At 36.5% G+C, this 24273-nt stretch overlaps 3 protein-coding genes across 46 annotated transcripts in view; all 3 read right to left on the reverse strand.

Annotated features, from left to right (window-relative positions):
• unm_hu7910 (un-named hu7910) overlaps positions 1-10957 on the reverse strand; it is a 43527-nt gene extending 32570 nt beyond the window's left edge. For 20 of the 44 annotated variants that reach the window (XM_051672622.1, XM_051670929.1, XM_051672536.1 and 17 more), the window contains exons 1-3: positions 10779-10950; positions 1281-1430; positions 385-456 (exon numbers count right to left, since the gene is read on the reverse strand). In XM_051672622.1, the coding sequence (XP_051528582.1) occupies positions 385-456; positions 1281-1430; positions 10779-10818 (262 nt within the window). In that variant the 5' untranslated portion in view covers positions 10819-10950. Of the gene's footprint in view, positions 1-384; positions 457-1280; positions 1431-5753; positions 5911-10778 lie in introns of those variants that run through there. The other 24 variants (XM_051670321.1, XM_051669888.1, XM_051669547.1 and 21 more) reach the window with 6 other exon arrangements.
• A 299-nt stretch (positions 10958-11256) lies between these two features.
• On the reverse strand, positions 11257-23659 carry sdcbp (syndecan binding protein (syntenin)). The gene is made up of 9 exons (XM_051675981.1): positions 22099-23659; positions 21616-21700; positions 20459-20570; positions 20248-20354; positions 19507-19668; positions 18105-18280; positions 17194-17365; positions 13865-13956; positions 11257-13665 (listed from the first exon to the last, which is right to left on the reverse strand). Exons 2-9 carry the CDS (start codon positions 21664-21666, stop codon positions 13611-13613), a joined length of 927 nt encoding a protein of 308 aa, XP_051531941.1. The 5' UTR covers positions 21667-21700; positions 22099-23659; the 3' UTR covers positions 11257-13610.
• Positions 23658-24273, reverse strand: part of LOC127427182 (cytochrome P450 7A1) — a 13867-nt gene continuing 13251 nt past the window's right edge. Inside the window, exon 6 of the mRNA XM_051674675.1 lies at positions 23658-24273. This exon is cut by the window's right edge and continues 323 nt beyond it. The gene's annotated coding sequence lies outside the window, so the exon portion shown is untranslated.

Raw genomic sequence — 24273 nt, forward strand, 5'->3', positions numbered from 1 at the left:
GGCAGATGGTTTTAATGCTGTGGCTGATCGGTGTATACTGTGAAAAACTGGACATGTTTTCTTGAGATTCACCCTTAAATGTAGTCATATGGGAAAGGCTTAAGGTTAGACCATTTCATTAAATCTTTTGTCTGAAAAATGTTAGTTTATAAAAGAAAAAATGCAACAAGAGTCAGAGGCAAAAGGGAGCCTTATTGCTATATATCATTAACCTAGTATCAGTTAGATTGTCAGTGTCTACATGCCTTGTCAAAGATCGCATTTTATATCTAAACACTGTCTAGTCTCTGTTGAATCTGCCGCTCTGAATATGAATGCGGTTACACCTCAGTCAGTCATGCAAGGATCCCAACACCTTCATATGAGAAAATAAAGCTCACTAACCCAACAAAACTTTGGCATCTTCAACATCAAAGTCTCCATCACCATCAGCATCAATGACTCCTCCTAAAGTGCCTTCAGGCGAGAAGGAAGAAATCAGATTTCTGTTATCTGAGGATGTGTTTTACATTGACTACCATAATGTACACATCAAATATAGGGTTATTCACATCATACAGCTTAAATTTCATTTCCTGTTACATTTATCACACACCACGGTAACACTTCTACAGCATGCCTGTAGGTGTTATGAAAGTCATATTAACCAAATTGGCCCGGTTGCTAGGGAGGGTAGAGTCACATGGGGTAACCTCCTTGTGGTCGCTATAATGTGTGGTTCTCGCTCTCGGTGGGGCACGTGGTGAGTTGAGCGTGGATGCCACGGAGAGTAGCGTGAAGCCTCCACACGCGCTACATCTTCGCGGTAACGCGTTCAACAAGCCACGTGATAAGATGCGCGGATTGACGTCTCAGACGCGGAGGCAACTGAGATTCATCCTCTGCTACCCGAATTGAGTCACTACGCCACCACGAGGACTTAGAGCGCATTGGGAATTGGGCATTCCAAATTGGGGAGAAAAAATAAAACAAATAAAACAATTCTAGGCCAATACTTACTTTGGCAAGTGACTTTTGGGCCAAATTTGGACGGTATGTGGGCTAAACTCACTGCCGAAATTATGCCGAATTCGGCCCAAAGCTATTTTACTATCTGGGTATTATGGCTCCTGTATACTGTAATGGCATTGTGCAATTTCCCAGACGTCTCTTCATAATCAAACTTCTTGGCAACACTTATAATTATAAATGACCTTCTAAAATCATGCTTCATTTTGCACAAACACAAGAGTTATTAAAAAGGCTTTTTCTATTTTAAAAAGTTTTTAAAACGTACTTACCAGCCACACTGTCATAGTCGACAATGTCAAACCAGACGACACCCACAGACAACCAGGCCCCGAGCAGGGCCAACACCAGAACCCAGCTAAAGAGAGAGTTTCCATTAGCCTTCTTTTCACTCTTGACGGCTGCATTTACCACGGGAGACTCTGAGAACACACACAAACACAATCAGTTAATAGATGTGTTGTATTTATCAAAAGACACTTTGTAAGAAGATATCATTCCATATCTGTGGTTCATAAACAACTGTAATATAAACTTGAACCTACACTAAAGTGGGAAACAAAGAAGTTTCCAAAAACTAAACTATTTTCAAAAGTGATACACACCCATAACTTAGTAGCCAGCTATTGTGTTGTTGAAAGCGTCAATGACAAACAAGGATATTTAAGATTAACACCTGTTTAAAGCTCTTAGACATGTAATCTTGTCTTCATGTTGGTTTCGTACACTTTTGGAAATACAAAAAACAAAACGCTATACCATTCTCAACAAAGGTTTTGATTGGGGCCTGGGTAGCATACGCTGGCTACCACCCCTGGAGTTCGCTAACTCACTAGTTCGAATCCCAGGGCATGCTGAGTGACTCCAGCCAGTTCTCCTAAGCAACCAAATTGGCCCGGTTGCTAGGGAGGGTAGAGTCACATGGGGTAAACTCCTCGTGGTCGCTATAATGTGGTTCGTTCTCGGTGGGGCGTGTGGTGAGTTGAGCGTGGTTGCCGCGGTGGGTGGCGTGAAGCCTCCACATGCGCTATGTCTCCGTGGAAACGCACTCATCAAGCCACGTGATAAAATGCGCAGGTTGACGGTCTCAGACGCAGAGGCAACTGGGATTCGTCCTCCGCCACCCGGACTGAGGTGAGTCACTACGCGACCACGAGGACTTAAAAAGCACATTGGGAATTGGGCATTTCAAATTGAAAAAAATAAATAATAATAATAAAAAAATGTCAAGTGGTGTAACCATCAAGTAATAGCATATTTTCATTATGCATTAAATATATGTCAGTATACACACCTTAATAATTTCAAAAAAGTTTTCAAACATCTTTTTCAAGACTAAAGATATTTCTTACTGATCATACATTTTTCGATCATGAATATTCAGTTTTCTTGGGAGTAATGCCATTTGACAACTTGAACTAAACTTGCTATGTTATAAAAGGTCAAATTATCTGACATTTTTTAATGTGAGGTGCGTTCCAAACCGCAAACTTCTGCGCTATTCTACTTCCCTTTGTAGTTTAAGTAGTGCGAGTAGTACGTTAGCAACAAGAAGGAGTAATATGAGTCCCCAGATGACGCTCTTCTTCGACAATCAAAACTTTGTGCACTCAGCGCTCGGGGCTTGCCGTACGTAGTGGAGGGGGTGAAGTTACCTGGTTGCGTTGCTGGTCTGAAAAAACAATTGTAAATAATGGAGAATGTAGCAACTAGCGAAACTTCTGTAAAGACAGCACTTTTACAAACGTAAGTTGAATGTTTTACCATCACCCACGCTGTGTGAATATGAACATTGTTTGAGATACAAGTGTTGAACTGAGCAACTAGCGGGCAACAGATTGCATGCGTTTGAAACGTCACTTTTGTCAGCTGTTAAACGGCAAACGCTTTTGTGTTGTAAAAACGTTAAATGTTCCATTTGGGACGATACGACACTTTGAAAAATCATACACAACACGGCTGAGTGTGTAGTGTTTATTGTATGTCCATAGTGTGTCATTTGGGAAACAACTCCTGTTTGATGGTTTTCTTGTCACATGACAACAAAACTGCTTCCTATATGTTGGTTACGCCGCACTTACTTTGATTTGACCATGTTTTTTTTTTCCTCCAAAATTAATAGTATTTTTTATTTTTTTTAACTGCTCTGAGAAGGGTTATACCACCTGACAATTTTACCTGAAAGCACCACAAAAATGTTTATAAAAATTAATTTCAATACAGAAACTGAAAATTCTTCATGAAACTGGCATATTTAAAGAGGTAGTTCACCCCAAAATGAAAATTCTCTCATCATTTACTCACCCACATGCCATCCCAGATGTGTATGATTTTCTTTCTTCTGCAGAACACAAATGAAGATTTTTAGAAGTCAACAGGGTCCAAAACTCTGAAGTTTAAAAAGCACATAAAGGCAGCATAACAGTAATCCATAAGTCTTCAGAAGCAATATAATAGGTGTGGGTGAGAAACAGATAAATATTTAAGTCCTTTTTGACTAAAATTCTCTTCCCTGCCCAGTAGGTGGCAATATGCGCAAAGAATGTGAATCGCCAAAAACAAAAGTAGAAGAATGTGAAAGTTATTTATTGACTTAAAGACTTAAATATTGATCTGTTTCTCACCCACACCTATCATATTGCTTCAGAAGACATGGATTAATCCACTGGGGTCGTATGGATTACTTTTATGCTTCCTTTATGTGCTTTTGGAGCTGCAAAATCTTGGCACCCATTCACTTGCATTGTATGGACCTACAGAGCTGAGATATTCTTCTAAATATCTTCATTTGTGTTCAGCAGAAGAAAGAAAGTTATACACATCTGGGATGGCATGAGGGTGAGTAAATGATGAGAGAATTTTCATTTTAGGTGAACCATTCCAACAGCATTTTCAATATGTTTTTGAATAAATTAAAAGATTACAAATCAGCCGTGTCATTGATCCTTTTCAGCCTGGTGTAAAGGCCCAGATAGGCTAATAGTTACTTCCATGTTTTTGCTGCAAGAGATTGGTAATACTAGATCTTCTGCCTTTCTCCCTCCCTAATTCTTTGAAAGGAACTGTAATACCCTGAAATGAGGTCAAGATATTAATGAAAAGCCCATAGGGGATTGTACACTCACAGAGGTTAATAACAAAGGGTTAAAAAATAACACCAGGATCATGTAACAGACTGTATACACTCGACTGACAAGGTCACCTGTATGTAAAATACACATATACAAGACATACAATCATACACAAACATGCGCATAGGCTTCATTCAGAATAGCATAGTACCATACGACTCTTACAAATGCTGCAATATCTAGTAGTATGCATACAATTCAATGCACTTGACTTGACCTTCCATCTGTGTAACAAATTATTTGGAAGTAACTACAGCTGCGAATTTTAATCTTCATTGATTATTTGACATTTTTACACAAAACTGACCATGATACCTGAACACTCATTAAATTAGCCTAAACTTGCAATGTGAAGTCATGTCTTGTGACTATTACATTAAAGTAATAGTTCACCCAAAAATGAAAATTCTCTCATCATTTACTCACCCTCATGCCATCCCAGATGTGTATGACTTTCTTTCTTCACCAGAACACATTTGAAGAAAAACAGAAAAATATCTCAGCTCAGTAGGTCCTTAAAATGCAAGTGAATTCGCTCCAAAAATCAAGACAGTCAGTATAAACGTCATCGATACGACTCCAGCGGTTAAATTCGTGTCCCTTTAGAAGACATTATCACTTTTGTTTAAAAAAAAATCAATATTTAAGTACTTTTAACTATAATCCATCGCTTCTGTTAAGGCTTCACAAAAGGGTGGAGTCCAATAATGTTTCAAATGCCAATACGATTACATCACGTGCATACCGCTACTGACTGGAAGTTAAAAAAAGTACATTTATCTTTTTTGCATCAAAAGCGATCATGTCGCTTTAGAAGACATGAATTTAACCGCTGGAGTCGTATCGATGATGTTTATACTGACTGTCTGTGAAATCTCCATTCACTTGCATTTTAAGGACCTACTGAGCTATGATTTTTTTTTTTTTTTTTTTTTCTTAAAATGTGTTCTGGTGAAGATAGAAAGTCATACACACCTGGGATATCATGAGGGTGAGTAAATGATGAGAGAATTTTCATTTTTGGGTGAACTATCCCTTTAAGGTAATGTAACAATCAGGCATACTGCTGTTTGAAACAAGGATTATGCTGTGTTTCACATGTAATTAAACAAAAATAGAAGACAGTATGCAGTACAGCCTATACTGTGCAGTACATCGTAATATTCTTTTCCAAACAGCCATTTACTTTGAGGGCGTTATTTTTTGGGCCCTAACTGCAAAAGGAGATGACTGACTAATCTCAATGATTAGCCGGTCCAAATTCAATCAATCAAACTCTTAAATTAGTTCATCCATCTACTTAAGACACACATTGGAGAAAGTCATCCAAAACTACAATGACATTTATGAACTACAAACGGCATGACAGGATAAATAAATAGTTACACACAAGACTGATATGACAACAAGACAAGTTCACTATTTCTGAAGTAACAGAACTCAAGAAAATGCAAACACACAAACGAGAGATAAGTTTAAACTTCATGCTCACACAAGCACCTGGTTCGACAACCTGATTTGAAACGTTACACTATATCTGACAGTCTAATAAAAGAGCATGCCATTCACACCACACCAGTCAATAACACCCCAAAACTAATCGCTCCACTCTACCTGTCATTTTGGCTCCATCCACACTGGTTTCTACCATTCTTGGGGGTCTCTAACTTTTGTAAAGGAAAGTGCAAAAGAAATGTGAATCTTTTTTCTGCTCACATGAAGCACTGGCTCAGCTGCAATCCGATATATGAACTGCCTCTTGGGTATTTTTAGTGCCGATGTACTCACACCCTCATTTGGACTCATATGGACAGAACAGTTATAGCCAAACACACACACTTACACAATTGACCCTGCACTAAGCCCCGCCCCCTTGATTACTGTTGCTATGTTTGACATTCTTGAATGCTTTCTTCCTAGCGTTTGTTGTGCAGCTGGTTATCGAATTCAATTTTGAATCGCAATATGGCCTTGTGCGATAATTAAAGCCCTCATGAAATGGCTTAACGAGCGCTGAGAGCACTATTTTTTATAAATAGCCAATATGCTTTAGTAACGTTAAACAGAACTGTAATTTGCTACTTAGGTCAATGACATGACACTAATTTTTTTTTGGTCTGGATATATTAAGTTATTCAAAAATAGGGATGCACCGACACCACCGATCTGATTACCATACCTGAACGCCCAGTATCGGCCGATATCGATCACGATCCGATGCCAGTGTTGTTTTTTCTTAAAGCTGCACTATGTAAGATTTTTTGGTAAAAAATGAACAAACAGAGTACATAAACAATCAGTGTTCAAAACAATGTCCTTACCTTACCCCGATAAACTTAGCTAAGCCTATGAAATTAATTAGTATTTTAAGCTGTCGCTCGGATTTGGCATGAAATCGCTGGCTTATATCGTTCCTCCTTGCGTCATTACATCATGTCTGTAAACACAGGAAAGAAGTACCGGCTGTTCAGTTCAGCCACACTCACACAGTTCAGAACAGCATCGCTGCAGTCTAGGTGGATTTTTCATCTGTTATCCGTTTCGCCAAGTCGTTCACCTGCTATAATGCTTGGATATGTTGTCTGGTAGGGTTGTCATGCTTTTATGAATCGAACAACGGTGTGTTGACTGATCGCGTTGTATCTACGCTGTGCTGTGAAGTTACTGTGCATGTTTACTAATAAGTATGACTTCTGAAATGTACTTGTAATTGTTTTATCGCATAATTAAGCATTTTATTTTCATGTTTAGTGAAGTATATTTTAACCCCAAACAATATTGTTTTTTGTTTACAGTGTTATTACTGTTTCAATTGCTTTATCAACTGTTCATTTTCACAGTTTTTCGTTTTAGTCATAGTTTGTCTTTTGACGAAAATATCCTTTAATAGTCAATATTTTGTCATGTCATATTCATTCATTTTAGTCAGTTTTACTCTTGACAAAAATTACATATAATTTTAGTCAACGAAAATAATATATTTTACTTGATGTGCAAAACTGACAAAAAAAAAAGTTTAAAACTGTAACGAACCAAACTTTAATAAAAATATTTGAACATTTAGAAAAAAAAAATTACAAACATTTTATAAATGTAAACATGTAACAAAGACAGTATAAATGTACATATTATCCTTGCTGTGAAAAACCTGAGCTCCTGAAATAACAATGTACAGACTGAAGTATTAGCTACTTTTTAGTCTGAATTCTTTAGAGACGTATTAATTTTCTGTGAAAGCATATTGCGTGTAGCGTGATTCTTATGGAAAAAGCGTATTTACAATGCAAGTTATGTGGTGCAAATTACGCATATTCTGACTAGCGCGTCATTTAGTTCAAGTTCATCTGTTCATTCACTTCACTGTGATGTAAGTTGTTCCATAAATGTTGTGGTTATATTGATGAATCTCATGTATAAATAGGATGCGTTTGAATGATGTATTTACCCCGTTTTGAAGCGGTTCATTTTGCCGGTGTTCAGCGGCAGAAATCGCCAAAATCCCTCCTTTATCTCTCTCCCGCTGATTGGGCAACTCAGTGCCGGGCGTGCATTCCCCTCGGCCCCGCCACGCCCTCCTCCTCCTCCTCCTCACATACAGATTCTCAATAGGTTTCTTCTTCTCTTTATATCTTGCACTGTTAATATCTTGCAGTATAATTTTTATTGTTATAATTTCATCATTTCATTCTCAACAACTGAATAACCTTCATGATGCACCTTTTCCGTTTTGTTGACGAAATCAAAAATCCTTCATCAACAAACGTATTTGTTAGTGATTTTGTTGATGAGATTAACAGTGGGCTGTACATAATGTAAAAATAATAAAGTATTACATTGAACTCGTATCAGCCATATCACAGGTTTCACCTCTTAAATTGATAAATGTAGTACAATACAAACATCAATAGTAGATAAAACACTTGAATAATCATATTAAAATATACTGGTGGCTGGTGATGGTTGAGGAGAGTGCCCTGTTCTCTGTGTAAAAGTGCTTTAAGCGTAGTGTAAGAAAAGTGCTATAAGTGTAAAATTAATTCATTCAAAATATGTACAGCTGAAGTAAGAAGTTTACATACACTTAGGTTGAAGTCATTAAAACTCATTTTTTTAATCCCTCCACAGATTTCATATTAGCACAGTATCGTTTTGGTAAGTCATTTAAGACATCTACTTTGTGCATGACACAAGTAATTTTACAAACAATTGTTTACAGACAGATTGTTTCACTTTTAATTGACTATATCACAATTCCAGTGGGTCAGAAGTTTACATACACTAAGTGATCTGTGCCTATAAGAAGCTTGGAAAATTCCAGAAAATGATGTCAAGCCTTTAGGCAATTAGCTTCTGATAGGTGGTGTACTGAATTGGAGGTGTACTTGTGGATGTATTTTAAAGCCTACCTTCAAAACTCAGTGCCTCTTTGCTAGACATCATGGGAAAATCAAAAGAAATCAGCCAAGACCTCAGAAAAAAAACTGTGGACCTCCACAAGTCTGGTTCATCCTTGGGAGCAATTTCCAAATGCCTGAAGGTACCACTTTCATTTGTACAAACAATAGTACGCAAGTATAAACACCATGGGACCATGCAGCCATCATACCGCTCAGGACGGAGGTGCATTCTGTCTCCTAGAGATGAACGTAGATTGGTGCGAAAAGTGCAAATCAAACCCAGAACAACAGCAAAGTATCTTGTGAAGATGCTGGAGGAAACAGGTAGACAAGTATCTATATCCACAGTAAAACGAGTCCTGTATCGACATAACCTGAAAGGCTGTTCAGCAAGGAAGAAGCCACTGCTCCAAAACCACCATAAAAAAGCCAGACTACAGTTTGCAAGTGCACATGGGGACAAAGATTTTACTTTTTGGAGAAATTTCCTCTGGTGTGATGAAACAAAAATGGAACTGTTTGATCATAATGACCATAATTATGTTTGGAGGAAAAAGGGTAAGGCTTGCAAGTCGAAGATCACCATCCCAACCGTGAAGCATGGGGGTGGCAGCATCATGTTGTGGGGGTGCTTTGCTGCAGGAGGGACTGGTGCACTTCACAAAATAGATTGTAAACAATTGTAAATAAGTAGGGCTGGGTATTGATACAGATTTCCCTATTCAATTTGATTCCGATTCACAAGCTCTCGATTCGATTTGATTCCGATTTGATTCGATATCGATTCATATGGGTATATTTCAGTTATAATGTCCCTTTTGCTCATATAAAAATGTAATTATCTCCCAGCTAATGCTGTTAATTATACAGAGGACTTTTTAACTAGGTACATTAGGAAAATATTCATTTTCCTAATTATATTTTATTACTTATTCATCATTTTGGTCACATTTTGGCTTTTTAAAAAGGAACAAATAAATGTATTCAATCAATCAATCTCATATATTATTTCTGTTACATATTTATTGTTAAATTGCATAATTTGTACTATTTACAAGTATTTACAATGACTTATTGAACACGTGCTAAAAGCAGTACTGTCTCTTTAACAAAAAAGGCATTTCTGTAAACAGCGTCTGTAAATGAGCGCATGTTAACTAAAGAGGACACGAATGGCTTTACCTGATCTGTGCAATGCATGATTAGACATTTTTTTTTTTAAATTATGATTGTTTTTGATCAACAACTGACTGTAAAGAACAGAAATGGTATTAAAAGAGACAGTATTCAATGACAAATGGGTTGCGTGGATCTCGTCTTGGACACACATTACACGGAGCAACTTTTACTCTCAACACGCTGTGAAAGGATCTTGCTGCTGAACACTTCACGACTAAACTACACAATTACTGGTGATTGAAATGCAAATATTTACTAGTCAGTTGCCAAATATATTCATTTTAGTCGCATAACGCCAGTGATTTCCTGTCATTGTAGTGGAGGGTTGGGCATTGAGTGAAAGATTGATCTTAGGATTTAAGAATCGATATCGTTCAAATGAAGATCGCGATGCATCGGAAAAACAATAGTTTTACCCATTAAATTAAATAAATTTTTGTAGAAAATGCTTTTTTTAAATGTGTGAAACAAACATGGACACAAAGATTACATTTCTACAAACTTGACCAGTGTTTTAAACTACATAAAAAAAAATAAAAAAAAAGATATATCATTTTATCACCTCAGACAACCTTATTTGTCAATGACCCACATGCTAGTCTGTCACAGGGGGGAGGGGCATTCTCATTCTAGAGAGCATTTGATTGGACAAAAATCAGTAGAGTGCAAGATGAGTCATTAATATTTTTTGGCCCATTTTCCCAGAAGAGAAAGACTGTACATTTGAATGCACATTTAATGGGCTAAAAGTAATTTTTGTCAGCGTACAATGTTTAGCATGGCTTCTGAGCAAACAAGAAAGCCACAAACCCTGAATTTTGATTTCATGGGGTCTTTAAAATTCACTTTTGGGTAAACTGAAAGAGATTGGTTCAATGAAAACTTGCTATTTTCAATCGTTTGTTCATGCATGTCAGTGCATATCTCCTAATAAATATAACATTAGAATCGTGATACTTTGCAAATGCATCGCACAGAATCAAATTAATCTGAATTTATATTTCGAGCCATTTGCATCTTCAACAACTTATTTGCGTACGAGTACTGAGGGAAATAACGTTACCTTTTCTGGCCTGGCTACGAACAGTTTTCTTCTGACCCATAACAGCGGTAGAAAGATTAAAAAGTTTCAAAATTACTTCTCAATATCGAAGTCTACAGTTTCTGCTTTTGTGATCATTTGAAACATGCAGAAATCCGCAAAAATCAGTCAACAAGATGCTGAAGTGACGCGGAGTCCATGTGATTTTGATTGACGCGGAGTCAGTCCAATACGGATGTATTGAGCGGAGAATGGGCGAGGCGTATGCGTTATATAACCAATCATGCGCTCGTTCCTCCCATCAAGCCCCGCCTACCACAACATCGACGTGGAATGTGGCACAAACCACGTGAACGTGTTCTCGCGAGAGCTCTATGTTTCATTTAAAAAGTGGATATTATGTCGTAAAACTGTTAATGATGATATAATATGGCATTGGGAATTTATTTACGAAGTGTGAGGATGTAAATATGTAAAGACAGCACCTCTCTTGTGGCGTGTGTTGCTAAACTATTTTATTTTGGAAAGGTGCAAACAGCAACGGTAGCAAATTGACAATAACATTTTCTGCTTGTCATTTCATTAAAATAATTGCTTACAGCAGCTTTAATCAATGCATATCCTAAATACAGTCCCAACAAATATTTGTACGAATGCCACTGCATTATTATATAATGCACAAAATATCAACAAAATATCACCTGCAAACAAATGACGATTCTATCTATATAATTTGCCTCATTTTTGCTGTATATAAATTTCAGGACAACATTTTCCACAATTTTCCCATTTATCTTTTTTTTTTTTTTACTTTAAAAGCCATGTGCTTTGACAAAAAAAAAAAAAAAAAAAAAAAACTTACATGTACTGCACATTTCTAGTAGAAGTAGAATGACACTCAATTGAATGGGACAGCAGAGATGATATGCCGTATTTATTTACATTTATTTAATTTATTTCCATAATATCAAAACATTTTGACATAACCTTCAATCGGAATTCAAATTTCACTAATTAACTATTTGAGTGGCAAAAAAGCACTGTGTAAATTAAAATGCAATATGATATTAATTGAATTATTTCCATCTGTAATGGTGAGACTTAACTGTCTATACAATTTGTAGCCTATATCTGTTTTATTAAATTAAAAGGTGGCTGTGTCCCTCAAAAATGCTAATAAGCACAACGTATATGCCTTGAATCTATATATTCCTTCCTAGTACCATTGCATGGGTAATAAGTGAAAGTAACATTTCCCTAAACTTTAAAAACTGATGGTCAAAATTAATTTATGAGACAATGCTATCTTATGACATTAAGTAGCTTAGTAAGTTTTCCTGAAAATCCCTTAAAGATAAAACAAAAAGCTGTTATCATTTGAACATGCACCTGCCACCTGCAGACCAACCAAGTTAAATGACGAACAGTTTAAGTGGGGAAAGCAAAATCACAAACACCACACACACATAAACACAAGAAAACAGGGCCACAAACACAATATCCTGCAGTATAATGTCCTGCAGTGGCTTCTTCCTTGCTGAGCAGCCTTTCAGGTTATGTCGATATAGGACTTGTTTTACTGTGGATATAGATACTTGTCTACCTGTTTCCTCCAGCATCTTCACAAGGTCCTTTGCTGTTGTTCTGGGATTGATTTGCACTTTCCCACCAAACTACATTCATCTCTAGGAGACAGAAAGCGTCCTAGTATAATAATTCGAAATGAACTTAATTTAATATCCGAATACTCTACTGTTTGTTCGTTCAAAACTCTCTTCAGTAGTGCATAGTTTTGAGTGGCATTTGTACCTGCAACATTATTACTACTGAAAAGTTTAAAACATGAGCAAGCTGTAATTCATTTAGCTGATCATTTTAAGTGATGTTTTATGAGATGTTTTAAAAACAGAGAAATTGAAATAAGCTTCAGGCATCACACAATGTGTCTAATGATGAAAGAGAGGAATTAAAGGGATAGTTCACGCAAAAACTTGCCCTCATGTCCCATGTCGCTCGAAACCTGTATTACTTTCATTCTTCAATGGAACACACAAGATGTTTGGCAGAAAATGCATGCAGAAAATTACAATGAAAAGCATAATAAAAGTACCATAGCAGTAGTCCATAGAACTCATGCACTATATTCCAAGTCCTCTGAAGGCATTTTTATACACTGAAAATCAACCCCTCATTCTGAAATCTAATTTCCGTTCACCTATATTGAAATAAACCACTTGCCACGTGTCATAATCGATCGCAAAAAAACTCCAGATTGATTACACAGAAGTGCAAATTAGATTTGAGAGCTACAGCTGAGGGAAAGATTTTCAGTAAATAACGACTAAAATTTCAATCTGTTCTTCACGCAAAACTATGGTATGACTTTAGAAGACTTGGAATATAGTGCACGAGTCAAATGGACTACTTTTATGGTACTTTTAAGGTTCTTTAATGTCATTTTGGAGCTTGACAGCCCTAGTCCTCATTCGCTTTCATTGTATGGAAAAGAGCAGCTTGAACATTCTGCTTAACATCTCGTTTCGTGTTCCACGGTAGAAAGAAAGTCATACATATTTGGAACGAATTGAGGGGGAGTAAATAATGATTAGAATTTCCATTTTTGGGCTAACTAGTCCTTTAAATAAAAATGTAAAACAAATATCTCTCAAGTTCTCCTTAGCTGTGTTTCTTTGCCGCTTATCTCTCTCACACATGCACAAAATCACACATGACCGCAGACACACAACTGTAGTTGTACTCCAGACTAAATGTGACCCTTCCAAACTGACATCACATAACAAAATCCAAATCATCCTCAGCTGTACAGTCCGATCCGATCTGTTCTGAACCATCCTACACCTCAGGAATAGAGTGATCCATTAGTGACTTCACAATACTGCTGGACATCCTGTAGAGAGGTAGAGGAATTGGCGGAAATGAGGCAATAAAGTCATGTCAAATGTTAAGAGCACATTTGTGAGAGGAAGGAAAGCAAGATGGGGGGGTGGGGGGGTGAGAGAAAAAGACAAAGAGTATTTTAGGAAAGTGGAATGAATGGACTCCATATTGGCATCGGGTTTTGTCCATGCGCAGTTTATTTTCCATACCTTTTCATCATGTGTTCAAAGATAACCACCGGCATCACCGTTACCGTGACAACACCCCCGCTGGAATTAAGGATGTCTAAGATTTGAGAGTCCTAAGAAAAGAGAGAAAGTCGCTTAAATTTCAATCACATCTTTTAAAACTGTGCAGTCACCTGCCTGTGCTCGACAGGGCCATTTGGTCGACTTCTTTTGCAACGAAAGCTGAGACGAGAGGCATAAAAGGGCGTTTCTTCAAGTACAGGCATTTTTATGTCCTGGGGGTTGATTTTTATTCAAACTAACAGATTTCAACTTATACGTGAAACCGGTCAAAACATTTCCTGGTCATGTAAAAAAAAAAAAATAAATAAATAAATTATATTTTGCATTAAGAAAATTAAACCTACCATTATGATTTTTTGCATTGCCATTTTATTTTCAGGACACTTAAGCACATTTAACTCCCCAATTCTCATTACCGCAATGCATCTGGACGTTTTACTTTTACTATTACCCTTGTTTTCAATTAAGATTCTCATTACTATAACACAATCACTTTTTACTGTATTAAAGTAAAAAAAGATGCTGTTGTACAATGATTTTTTTTAAATCAGTGAAAATGAAAGGTAGTACCATGGAAGTACTACTATCACGTAAAAACACATTACAATTTATTCATTTTTACAAACTGTGATTTTTACAAATTTTACAACTGAAAATATTATAATGAAAAGAATTTGGGGGTAAAATTTGTGTAACTGTCATGAAAATAATGTCACAATGTGAAAAATCTAAATAGGCCTAAAAATAGGCTTTTTTCCTTTTGACCGGGATATTTTTTTGACCGGTTTCGTGAGAATCGCCCCATGCTTTCGTCGTTTAATTGAGCTACTTTTCAAATGTCTTATGCACAGAATTTATTGATTTACTCTTGTCCCAGACTTTCAATCTTAAAACATGAAAATCCATCATAAATATATGAAATATCACATTTGCCTAACTATCATAATCTAATACAATAGTGAAATATGCATAAACAATTTCAATATTTGGTGTATAAATGTGATTTATTTTTACACAAATTACAATTGTCCCTCAGTTGTGACTTGATTTCTATCATGACCAACAATTAGTTTTATCAAAAGTTAATGTACTTTGTTATCAAGGAGACAACTGTGCTAGTGAAGAACATACTTGAGATGAAATAGGAGACAAGTGAAAAATGTTCACTTTTTTTTGTTTTTGTTTTTGGAAATCAAGGTAAATATCAATTATAAATATTTTTACTGTGCATAATTTGCTGTGCATACTTTTAGTAAAAGCATAGTGTAAAAATATTTAATTTTGTGTATTTAGGATACAGAAATCCTAAACACACATTTAGGATATTTAGATAACCCCTTAGCTAGACTATAGAGTCTGTAATTTTATTACAAAAATGTTTAAAATGTCATGTAAATGTTCATAAACCTTCAGAAAAATGCCAGAATTCAACCAGCCAATTGTTAGGATTTACGCATTTCAATTTTATTACAAAACTCCATCGTTTGATTGTGTTGTGTCTTAAAAAAAATAACAACATTAATTTAGTTTGTTATTTTAGGAAGGATGAATCGGTTCAATCTGATGGAATTTTGTGAAATTAAATGCGTAAATCTGTTATTTTTTTGTGTGTTATCCACTGTCGAACATAAAAGTAAACCCATGTTTCTTAAAGGAGTATTCAGAGTTCCATACAAGTTAAGATCAACAGCATTTAGCAAATACATTTTGACTTGTCCCTCCTTTTCTTAAAAAAAAAAAAAAAAAAAAAGCAAAAACCTGGGTTACAGTGAGGCACTTACAATGGAAGTGAATGGGGGCCAATTTTTGTATTTTAATATACTCACTTTTTCAAAAGTATGTCACAGTTTGTAAGAGGGACCCAAACGCAGGAAGCAGTTTCACGAAGTTTTATTTAAAACCTAAAAATACAAACAAAAACTCACAAGGAAGATAAACTCAGGAAACAAACTAAAAACCAGAGCAAAACAGGGAACAGACCGACAGGAATTAACACAATAATCCAACACAAGAGTATAAATAAGCAGACTAATGAGGGAGTCTTCTCCGACTGTGATGTGCAGCCTGGGAAGAGCCAGAGGACGGAAGGGGCACCGGCTGAGAGGGGTTTTGGGATCCCACGCCTGCAGCATAAGACCCACCTCTGCAAGCATGGTCCACCAAATTCCAAAAGGGCCAATAAAAAATAAAAAAACCCTCCCCCAGCTCCTCAGGACAGATGGACTTCCAGGCCCAACAGGAAGAGGAGATTGAGGGCGGTTCTCATCAAGACACCACCCAACTGCCACATTGGCAAGCTCCTCAGCAAAAATGCCAATGGGCCAACCGTGCTGATAGCAGGTCAGGATGTTGAGAACCTGGGTGGTGTCTTGGGAGACCAAATCCTCCTCGGCTGGAGCGGGGTTCAATAGCAAGCCCATGTTGCCTCCAATGGGTCCAAAGTGGTCAGATTATTATGTCACAGTTTGTAAGGATGGACCAAAACGCAGATTCACTTAGTTTTATTATAAACCAAATGTATTACAAACTTTATTACAGACCAACAGGAATTAACATAAAATAATCTAACGCAAGAGGAGTTTAAATAAGCAGACTAACGAGGGAGAACAGGTGAAACAGATAACAAGGTAACAAGGCAAACGAGAGGGCGGAGTATCACTCAAGACAGAAAAGCATGTGGCAATGAGGAAACCAAACAAAGCCACCAACTAACACATGACCTACACAGACAATTGACATGAGCACATGCCGCCTGGAAAACACAAGCTACATGCACTCATGTCAACAGACAATGACAGGACAAGAGAATACATTACAATGCCAATAAAGCAATGCCATGCATTCTCACACAAACACTGGACTAGACAAAACCGGAGTGCCCACTGCAAAGCAAACAAACAATGCAGTGCACACCCAGCCACAAATGAGACACGAAACGTGTCAGAGCTCGACCACCAGATAATAAACACTACCAACAGAAGTGGCCGAGCCCTGACAAAACATAGAACACGGCAAGACAAACAGAGACAGCACTGGACATTCAGGGAGAGGAGACGGCCACGATCCCAGCGAAGAGTCAAAATACATTTTTGTGGTAGTCAACAATTTGCCACAAATGCTGTCGATTTGAGCTTAATTTGCATTGAACCCGGAATACTCCTTTAAGCAAATGTATTTCCTAAATTCTAATTTTCTAATTATAGAAACATTCCAAATGGAAGCGAGAGCACAAAGGATAAAGAAGGAAAGCTAGCAAGCAAATGCAAGTAGGACATGGAAGTTTTTACCTTCAGTCCAATAACATTCTGCCCATTGATTTCACAGATGTGATGATCAGTGAGGAGTCCGTTACGTGCTGCTGAACTGTCTTTCACTATTGAGCTGATTATGCCCTTCTTAAATATAAAGCCAAGCTGTCCGCTCATGTCCTTGTGAAGAGTAACAGTTCGCTCCAAAGGCCTGCAAACAGTGACAGAGGGTTTTGAAAGATGGTTCATACTTTCTTCATAAACACATTCTAGACATTCATTTGAATTCAGAAGTTCAAGAGAGGGCAAAAGCATTGCCACCCAGCTGCTCTGGCTATCAATGTACTGCTATGCAACGTCCACTAAATATTGAATGATTTCATACATGTTGCATGTCTTTTTAAAAAGATGGCAGTTTTTTGACAATTTGAGCATTACAACACAATGGTTTGCACTGCTGGATGGTATGTAAGGTAAAAACGAAGCAGCACACCCTCCTGTGTCTGATCCCTTCATCAATAATTCAGTCCTCAGTAATAAAACACCAGTGTACTTGAAAGCCTGCAGTAATGCTCCATGAATGTTGTGTGTGTGCATGTGTGCGTGTGTGTGTGTGTGTGTGTGTGTGTGTGTGTGTGGGCGGGTTTGGGTGGTTTACAAGGACATTTTTTTAGGTTACAAACTGATAATTACAAGGGTATTATGCTATAAATGTGGTTTATGAGCACATTTCTAGTGTCCCCATATTTCAAATCACTTAAAAAACATACTAAACGATGTTTTATTGAAAATGTAAAAATGCAGAAAGTTTTTTGTGAGGGTTAGGTTTAGGGGTAGTGTTAGGGTTAGGGGATAGAATCTATAGTTTGTACAGTCTAAAAATCATTATGTCTATGGAGAGTCCTCATAATGATAGCTGCACCAACATGTGTGTGTGTGTGTGTGTATACCTGTCTCGTACAGCCAGTGTGATCCTCTCTGGACTGGCGTTCTTCAGCACTTTATGTGCATGATCGCTGCTCCAGCCAGCACATGATTCGCCGTTGATCTGCAGAATCTGATCGCCGAAGCGCAGCCCAGCCAATGCTGCAGCAGTGTTGGCCTGCACTAACTGCACAAACACACCCTGAAACACACACAGTGGAAACGGTCAATCTGACATTACCGCAATATTGTAGCGGTGTTGTTATGATGCGAATGTGAATGTCATTAATTGAAAACAACTTCTATTTTATAAGTTGCTAGATTTACTTTTTCACAGAAAAGGTTAGTGAGTGATTTTACCACACTAAAATCATGCGTCTTGTGGCTATACTTTTAAAACAGTGAGTATTTTAATGCCTCACTGTAACCCAGATTTTTGCTTTTTTTAAAGGAAAGGAGGGAGGAGTTGAAATTCATTTTTGTGGTAATCAATATTATGCCACAAATGCTGTCAAATGAGCTTAAAGGGATAATTCACACAAAAATAAAAATTATTTCATCATTTACTCATCTTCATGCCATTCCAGATGTGTATGACTTTCTTTCTTCTGCAGAACACAAATGAAGATTTTTAGAAAAATATCTCAGCTCTGCTGGTCCATACAATGCAAGTGAATGGTGACCAGGACTTTGAAGCTCCAAAAAGGACATAAATGCATCATAAAAGTAATCCACATAACTCCAGTGGTTAAATCTGTGTCTTCAGAAGTGATATGATAGGTGTGGGTGAGAAACAGATCAATGTTTAAGTCCTTTTTTTTTTTACCAAAAATTCTCCCTGCCCAATAGGGGGGCGATATGCACAAAGAATGTGAACTGTCAAAAAGAAAAGAAGAATGTGAAAGTGGAGATTTACAGTAAAAAAATTACTTAAATATTGATCTGTTTCTCAGTCACTTCTATCATATAGCTTCTGAAGACTTGGGTTAAACCAGTCATGCGGATTCCTTTTATGCTGCCTTTATGTGCTTTTTGGAGCTTCAAAGTTCTGGCACCATTCACTTGCATTTTGAGGACCTACAGAGCTGAGATATTCTTCTAAAAAACTTAATTTGTGTTCTGCAAAAGAAAAAAAATCACACATCTGGGATGGCATGAGGGAGTATTGCAAATATACAATATTGCATTCATACATTTAAACTTTATGTCTTTTTATTTTCAGGTCAAATACTGTCATGGTGGAGCAAGGATTTGAAGGGAATCTTGCTAAGCAAATTAGTTAAATTACGGACCTGTTTATTGCTAGCATACCTGAATAATAATAACAGATATACTGTATGTACATTTACATTTGCATCTGGATTTGCATAATTGCATAGAATATGTTTCTGACCAAACAGTTAAAGAACTCATAGGTTATAGAAATACATTGTCTATGGCTTTTAGACGGAGGCCAATCTTCCCGTCCATGTCTTTGCACAGCACCACCTCCCTCACGCCCTGCCGAATCTCAGCCCTCTTCACCCCAATGTCACTTCCTGTTATAGGGGCTGCTGCCCAGCTCATGCCAGTCGTGCGCACACTGAGAGCCTAGAAAATGCAAATGAGAGGTTACATATTGTTCAAATACAGACATATAGTACTGAACTTGTATTGGATTCCTGCTTTGATACCCAATATGCAATACACTTGCTTGAAAGTTGCTTTGGGAAGCATTCATCTGCAACAACCTCCAGAGGCCCATTAAATTACAGGTTTTGCATTGGGAGTTTTATTTTTTTTTAATCATTATACAGTAGTATTTGGTATAAAAGAATCATACTGCAAAAATAGTATCTCTGAAAAGCCCAGAATATCTAAAAGCCTCTGAAATAGCTTTTAATGACTTTTTTGTTTGTTTGTTTGTTTTTATATAAAAAAAAAATGTAATAATGAAAATATACTTTTTATAATATTTTAAACATTTTGTCACAGGCCAGCAAACTGTTTATCCTGTGATGGCCCTGATCTCAAAAGACATTCACAGAAACAAATGTCCTCAGTACATGAATTGCTGGGTCCCAGGAGGATAAAGTGTAATACCATTTGTGTGTGTGTATGTGTGTGTGTGTGTATGTGTGTGTGTGTGTGTGTGTGTGTGTGTGTGTGTGTGTTTGTGTGTTTCTATACCCCACTGGTCTGGTCAGGGACTGAAGGTGAAAATGCCTGTAGAGCATCCACACTGAGATTTAGGCCCATAAACTCATGAAGCTCAGGATACAATCTGCCAGAGGCACCTACAAAATGCATTTAGAAATTAAAGACACAATGCAAACAATTTAAACTTCTTTTCTGTGGTAGATTATGTAATCGCACATACAGTATGATTACTGACTCTTACCCATCTCTTCAGTTTTTGACTCATAGTAAGTGATGCTCGACTCATACTGGGTTATGGAAGATTCAGGAAGAGGCAATGCTTTTGATGGGCTGGCGGAGGGGGTGTTCTGTGCCTATGAAAAAAAACAAACACTAAAATTCACTGGATAGTTGGACATTTTTATTTGAGGATAAAATAGGCACACAAGAACATTTAAGCTTTTCCAAAAAATTTATTCTACAGTTTTTATGAAGCTCTAGAGTTTGAATGCAACATTAATTATTTTCAAAAGAATCATTTAAATATTGTATATCTAAAAATAACATTAAATAGTTTTAAATATAAATAGATATTTAAAGGGATAGTTCACCCAAAAAGTCTTTCATCATTTACTCACCCTCATGCCATCCCAGATGTGTATGACTTTCTTCAGCAGGACACAAATGAAGATTTTTAGAAGAATATCTCAGCTCTGTAGGTCCATACAATGCAAGTCAACAGAGTCCAAAACTTAGAAGCTCCAAAAAGCACATAAAGGCAGCATAAAAGTAATCCATAAGACTCCAGTGGTTTAATCCATGTATTCAGAAGCGAAATGATATGATGGTGAGAAACAGATCAATATTTAAGTCCTTTTTTACTATAAAATCTCCTTCTTGAATGTGAAAGTGAAAGTGGAGATTTATAATTAAAAAATGACTTAAATATTGATCTGTTTCTCACCCACACCTATCATATCACTTCTGAAGACACGGATTAAACTACTGGAGTAGTATGGATTACTTTTATGCTGTCTTTATGTGCTTTTTGGAGCTTCTAAGTTTTGATCACCATTCACTTGCATTGTATGGACCTACAGAGCTGAGATATTCTTCTAAAAATCTTCATTTGTGTTCTGCAGAAGAAAGGAAGTCATACACATCTGGGATGGCATGAGGGTGAGTAAATGATGAGAGAATTTTCACTTTTGTGTGAACTAAAATATTGAATTAAGAAAACTCTATATACAATTTTAAACAGATTTTTATTTAATTCAATATATTATTGTATTGTTCTATAAAATATATATTTACACATAAGCCTATTTATTTAGGCCTAATATATTTTTAATATTATTTAATATTTAAAATAGTTGATTTTTTTATTTTTTTTACAGATAAAAAACATGTGTGACCAACCTGCATGAACTTATCCACCTTCATGTCTTCTAGAGACGGATATAGTGACATGGTTATCCTGTTTCAGATGCACCAGATCGATTTTCTAAAGAAACGCAGAGTCACAAAGCAGTAAGTGGGTCATGTACCCATGGCAATTTGGGAAAACATTACAAATGCAATGTCATTTACAACATTTGTTTAAAACATAGAATAAGTAACGGGAAAAAAATCTGTGTTGATTTTTTTTATTTGCGTATCACTGCAAGATGCATTTGGATGCATCGCAGGGCAGCACGCAGGCCACAGACGCAGACCATACATACATAATATTCTTGTAAATTTTAATTAATTGTAAATGTGAAGGGAGGTTGTGTTTGTTCTCGCTTGTTATCGATTAGTGCATGTCATGAGCGACAACGTAAGGTACCAGAATAAACAGACCTTTATTTAGACTGAATGTGAGCGTGTTGTGAGGATGCGTTCAGGATGATGCGCACTCACCTTGACGCTGCGGAACTCAACGCAGAAAAACAAAATATCACACGTGTTTCATGCAATTCGGTTGTGTTTATTCGGTATTAGTTGTCCGGTGGACAGCTGATTCCGTTCGTTGGATGTCAGGCGGTGCTGTAACGATCAAGGTTGTTATTCTAGATGCGGGAGCGCATCTCGTCTGATCTTCCCTTGGTAAGCGCGCGCTTGTTTGACAGGAACAGCCGTGCGCGCGTGCACGACAACAACATAGGAACTGCTTTCTGCTGAACTCTTGAAAATAATTCATCAAATGTATGTATTTTAACTTATTTATTAATCAGTTACATACAATTAATACAACCTGCTATAGGTTTTGTTGGGGACATGTATAAAAAAAACTAATGACTAATAAAAATGCTTAAGACATATTTAATGAGAGGTCAGCCACGTAAAAAATAAATGCACAAACAGATAAAAACAAACAAAAAAAAACAACAACAACAACAAAAAAAAAACATGACCAAATTAACAAGATGAACAGGAGGGCAGAGATTTACAACTGGTGCATAAACCATAAATACACCTCTGCTTTTATACCTAATATTTGTATGTACCCTATACAGCCATATTGTCCTAAATATTATAACATTTCCAGTAACACTTTATTTTAATGTGTCCTTGTTACACATATTACATGTAAAAGTCAATTATGCATAATTACAAGCAACTAATCCTAAACCAGACCCTTTGCCTAACCTATAGTAAGTACTAGTTGTTAATTAGTTATAATCAGTAATTACTTGTGTAATTACACTGTAACAAGGACACATTAAAATAAAGTGTAACCAAATTTCCCTTTCCCACATAAATGAAATGTAATGAAACGTAAAATCAGCACCTGATACATTGCGCACACACAAATATAGCATGAAAAATAAAAGTAAATAGAATATAAATATAAAATTGATGTTGATTTGTCTTTTAGTTAATTATATTGTGGTAATGTGCATACAGCATAACAAGATTGTTTTAAAAAGCTGAAAAGTAGTCTCAATGCATGTGTTTCAAATTGTATTCACAATCACTTCTATCACTCATAATCACTTTTCAAACAAATGTTCTGAGCTCATTTCTTTTAATATAATAGTGAAAGTGATAGGACGCTTCAGTTTTTAAGTAGGCACTGTTCTTGATAATTAAGAAGAATAAAAAAAAGATATTCTTTTAGAAGAATATTTCAGCTCTGTAGGTTCATACAATGCAAGTGAATGGTGATCAGACCTTTGAAGGATCAGAAAGCACATAAAGGCAGCATAAAATGAATCCATAAGACTCCAGTGGTTTAATCCATGTCTTCTGAAGCGATATGATAGGTGTGGGTGAGAAACAGATCAATATTTGAGTCCTTTTTTACTATAAATCTTCACTTCCACATTCTTCTCCTTTTGTTTTTGGCAATTTGCATTCTCCGTGCATATTGCCACCTACTGGGCAGATAGGAGAATTTATAGTAAACAAGGACTTAATTACTGATCTGATTCGCACCCACACCTATCATATCACTTCAGAAGACATGGATTAAACCACTGGAGTCTTATGGATTACTTTTATGCTGTCTGTATGTGCTATTTGTAGCTTCAAAGTTTTGGACCCTGTTGACTTGCATTATATGGACCTACAGAGCTGAGATATTCTTCTAAAAATCTTCATTTGTGTTCTGCAGAAGAAAGAAAGTCCTACACATCTGGGATAGCATGAGGGTGAGTAAATGATGAGAGAATTTTCATTTTTGGGTGAACTATTCCTTTAAATATCTGTGAAGGAAATTTTACTGCAAATCATTATTAATATAATCTTTACATTTTCTTGTCTATCTTTTCTGCACATTTTCATCTGATTCAACAAGGAATGCATTTATTGCCAAATTTAACTGGAGTCACTTATACAAGTATTCAATCATTATGTACAACCAATCTTATAGAAGCTGTGCAGTTGTTATTAGGCAGTTACTGTTGTGCTGCCAACAATTAGGACCAATTGTGCAAAATGCTAAATTTTCGTTGATATCATAAAAAATAAAAAAATTGCATAGACAAGAAATAGTCTTAAACTGTCAAACATAAAAAGGTCCAAGAACAACAAACTTGAACCATCATATAACATATACTGTATATTAGAGGCCTGCCATTTCACAGTTGGTTT

The sequence above is a fragment of the Myxocyprinus asiaticus genome, chromosome 1 (genome assembly GCF_019703515.2).
Source record: "Myxocyprinus asiaticus isolate MX2 ecotype Aquarium Trade chromosome 1, UBuf_Myxa_2, whole genome shotgun sequence".
NCBI lineage: Eukaryota > Metazoa > Chordata > Actinopteri > Cypriniformes > Catostomidae > Myxocyprinus > Myxocyprinus asiaticus.

Coding starts and splice junctions, on each gene's coding strand:
- sdcbp (XM_051675981.1), bottom strand. CDS start 21,666: ATGTCACTATATCCGTCTCTAGAAGACATGAAGGTGGATAAGTTCATG. Junction 20,571..21,615: donor AGGTGGATAAGTTCATGCAG/GTTGGTCACACA, acceptor TTTTTTTCATAG/GCACAGAACACCCCCTCCGC. Junction 17,366..18,104: donor ACACTGGCTGTACGAGACAG/GTATACACACAC, acceptor CACTGTTTGCAG/GCCTTTGGAGCGAACTGTTA.